Below are 4145 nucleotides of genomic sequence, written 5' to 3' on the forward strand. Positions count from 1 at the left end.
TCTCAATAGAAAATTAAATTATAGACTAAAATGAAGTATCATTCTCATAGCTAGAGAGAATGTACTAAATTTCAAATGATAGTGTCTAACATGAAATTTTTTACATATTATATAATTTCTGGGGTTTCAGTATTCTTTTTATACATGTGGCAAGTTTGAACACATTAACACTTTGTTTGTTAGAGAAATAGCAAGTAATGACACCCAATTCTTTCCAAATTATATCTTTGCATTTTGGCATCGAGCATCTCTTTTGCGTTTGGAATTTTCGATCAAACTGAACATTCGAAGTAAAACAACACAAACTTGATTTTGAATTATAATATTTCTGCCTAGAGACTTTATCCATGTCTAATAAGTAGAGTAACAAAAACCTTAGATTTCCTCGTACTACATGTTAAAAAGGGATATGATTACCCAAATGTCTGAAATCAAATTTACAGTGGGACAAAATGACCCCAGCGGTCGCTATTGCCTTTCACGTGAACCCCTCACAAATCAAATGCAAGAACACAAAAGATTATAGCTAGCAGGGGGGGCAACATGTAACGCGAAAGGACGAGAGTACCCCCCAACAACTCCCCAGGTAACCCGACCCTACGCAAAAAGAATGATTAGGGGCAAAACTGTAATCAACGGAATACACAGACCAGTCCTGTAACCGGACGAATCGTATTTCTCCAACTGCAGAGAATCGACGGCGAGGGGCATGTTCTCCTGGTCAGGGGAGCAGGTGGACTGGTGGGAGGGGGGGTGCGCACTGTACATGATGGCGCGCAACACAGCGGAGACAGTGGGTATGTACGCGGTCTTGTTGCGGGCCAGGAGCCACGTCAGCCCCATCAGCTGACAGTCCCTGCTGAGCATTTTGCTCGTCCGGTCGTCCCCTTCCGTTGTACCGTTTTTGCCATTGCCCTTCAGCTGCAAATACGTTACAGCAACGATGGTAATTTGGTCATTTTGCATCACCATCATTTCATATAAAATTTTGTGTATGTTATAAAATGGTCGCTGCAATGTCTTAACACTAAACGATGAACATCGAGTTAACGCATAATACCCACATTTATTTTCACACAGAAAATATTCAACGTGAAACCAAGTGGTGAAGTTTTGGCAATTTAGTTCAACGGTGGTGGGTCACTTTCCATCTATCTAGGGCCACCAACAATGGCTGGCGCTTCTCTGGTTTTTGTATTCTTGTATACATTATCTTATGCTTTCCTCTATATCTTTAAGTGACCATCTTTTTTATCTCAAAAAATTTCAAATCTGGTCTTTTCTTGATTATTCTAAAACCTATTTCTACAATAAATAATGCTCCACGTTATGAATATGATACGAAACTGAAAAAGTCTAAGAAAAAGGTGAAAAGACACCTTTTGAACAATGGCTCTAGTTTCCATGCAATTTTCTCTTGATATGGCCTTTCAAGATGCTTTATAGAAACTAATTATTTCAAAAATCATTTTGAACTTCAATGTAACAATCAAAAACACAAATACCCAAAAATCAAAAAAGATTTAAATATACGATAATATATAGTCAAACATTATCGACAACATTTTCTTGATTTTTCCTTGATCATTTCCATCTCATTTGAAAAAACCACGTAGTACTAAAAATCATAAATGTAGAGGGACTAATTAAATTGTATATAAAATGAAATAAAAGTTAAATACCTAAATTTCTTAGGAAAAAATATTGTAGTATTAAGAATGGCACCATATGAACAAGGAAAACACGTTCTTCTGTAATAAATGTAATAGCATTTACTCAACCAATGATTGGGAATTAAATATAGGCTTCATTATCTATTTTATAAAATAATTTTATTTTTTTTAAAAAAAAGTGGGATTTGAGAAAATGACTCCTAACCTTTTGCAGAGCACCAAGGCAGTTTGTACATCCTGAGTATGAAGAATTCTTGCATCTGTGCTCCAAGTTCAAAACAGCAGCGGTGGGAGTGGCGTTTCTGTAGTTTCCGGAGATGTTAAACGCCGCGGGGCAGCTGAGGGAAGTAATCTGGTGCAGCCGTATGCCGCAGAAGCACAGAACGGCGTCGCAAGACGCGTTCGGCTGCGGCAAGTAAATGTTACGGCCCTGCAGCGAGCTCTGCAGCGAGTTCACGCACTTCTGCGAGTCGTCAGGCATCATCGGCAAGTCGGAGCTGTCCGGCGGAGCCGTCGCCGACACCTGCAGAGCCGACCTTGCGTGAGCCGCGAAGAGCCAAGCGGCCAGAACAGGGCAACACCGGCTGCGGTCGAGGTTGCGGCCGCAGGCCGCGCTCACGCCGCCGAACAGCTCCGCCGACAAGTCCAACCTGCAGGTTTTGACGTCCGTCTGGACCGGAAAAGCGGGAACGGTGTTGTAATCTCCCGGTTTCAGCGGTTGCGCCGGTTCAGTGAGCAAACCCGCGAGGGACCCATGAAATTGGAACTGTAATGCGACGATAAGGACCAGAATCACCACCATTTTTAGCTGTGGTTGATAAGGGTTTTCTCGCAATTTTATTCAGTTTACGTAAAGAGAACAAGGGTCTGTTTCTTGTAACTGTGAAAATCTGTTACAGTGGGGATTTCAACAAACCAGAGCAGGGAGATTTTGATTGAAGAAGATGAAGGGGCGGGCAACGAGAAATGTGAGCTCTGTGGAAGAATAAAGGAAAGGGGGAGAGGATTGGAGGGGTCTGTACAATACTCAAATGAGTTGGATTATAGTTTTTGTATGGATTTGTTATTTGTTTTATTATTAGGTATATTATGATCATGGAGATAATTAAAATTTTCGTGTTTCATATATAAAAAAAAAATTAAAAAAATTATATATATTACATAAAAATTTAATTAGTAAGTCTCTTGTACCACAGTCTCACGAATTTTGTAAAATAGGTCAATAATACTCATATTATAATAATAAGTAAATAATTTTACATAAAAAATAATACATATATATTAATGTATGACACAAATATGATATTCATATCACAAGATTGACTTATAAAATTTAAGTTAAATTCACACATCATCCATAATATTAATTAGTATTCATTTAGTCTCAAATTTTTTGTTTTCACGTGAATTAAGAAAATAATTGGAAAAACTAATTTACATACAGATTTTCTATTTTACTAGTTGTAGGCACCTCAAATATTTGAGGTGTTTACCCAAGTTTTCATATAATAAATGATAAATTTTGCTCGTATTTTAAAGACGATAAATATAGATTTGTATATATTTAATTGTATGAGTTTTTATTTTAATGTATTACAATTATGTTGATATAAAACAAACTAAAACTGTTTTATTTTTTTGGGAAAAATAATATAGGAGATAATATGATGTATGAGATTTTAAATAAATTATCAAGGTGGTTTTATTAGTGTGAGAAAATTTAGAGATGCTAAATCTGGGGAACAGAGAAGCTAGTATTACAGATACAAAAAATCATACGCAATTAGCTTATATATGCGGATTATATTTATGTGTAAACCGACATATTAGATGTAGGAATATATGTATATATGTATATAAAAATGTTTAAAATTGTATTATTTAATTTGGCAAAAGTCATGAATGCATGTTATCATGTGTAAAGGTTTTATTTAAGATGGTTACAAAAAATGATGGTAATATTCAGTTTGAACGTAGCTAAATAATAGGAATGAACACAGATTTAGCAGCTAAGTATGTATGTTAATATCTAAATATTTTTTATAGCTCTTTTTTTAAAGGAAAAGATGAATAATAACGATCAATTTTTTTTCAATTTTTTGGTTATTTTATATGTAAGGGACGAAAAGCTATAAATCCTTTTGACTAAAACTTAATGTATTTTCATTTTATTTATATTAGACAGACAATTCAAAGTTATGTAGTGAAGACGTGATTAAAGCATATGTGATATTTTTTGTTTAGGTATTGGGTAAGGGGAAAAATATATATTTCATATACGTTTGAAGTGGTTGATTTTTTTAAAAATTTTGTACTGGCCATGGTTTATACATATATGCAATTTAATTTTGTATTTGAATATATGTTTTTTTAGAGGAAGTAATGAATAATATTGTTTCAATAATGATATTTTGTAGAAAATAAGGTATAAAATATGTTTAAAAATATAAATATTAGAAAGCCTATCTATTG

At 34.8% G+C, this 4145-nt stretch overlaps 1 protein-coding gene across 1 annotated transcript; it reads right to left on the reverse strand.

The window, feature by feature from the left end:
* Positions 1-359: 359 nt before the first annotated feature.
* On the reverse strand, positions 360-2721 carry LOC142518904 (putative GPI-anchored protein At4g28100). Its single transcript, XM_075621762.1, has 2 exons — positions 1879-2721; positions 360-921 (listed from the first exon to the last, which is right to left on the reverse strand). Exons 1-2 carry the CDS (start codon positions 2473-2475, stop codon positions 598-600), a joined length of 921 nt encoding a protein of 306 aa, XP_075477877.1. The 5' UTR covers positions 2476-2721; the 3' UTR covers positions 360-597.
* Positions 2722-4145: the final 1424 nt, after the last annotated feature.

This window comes from Primulina tabacum, chromosome 11 (assembly GCF_025594145.1).
Source record: "Primulina tabacum isolate GXHZ01 chromosome 11, ASM2559414v2, whole genome shotgun sequence".
In the NCBI taxonomy this organism is placed as follows: domain Eukaryota; kingdom Viridiplantae; phylum Streptophyta; class Magnoliopsida; order Lamiales; family Gesneriaceae; genus Primulina; species Primulina tabacum.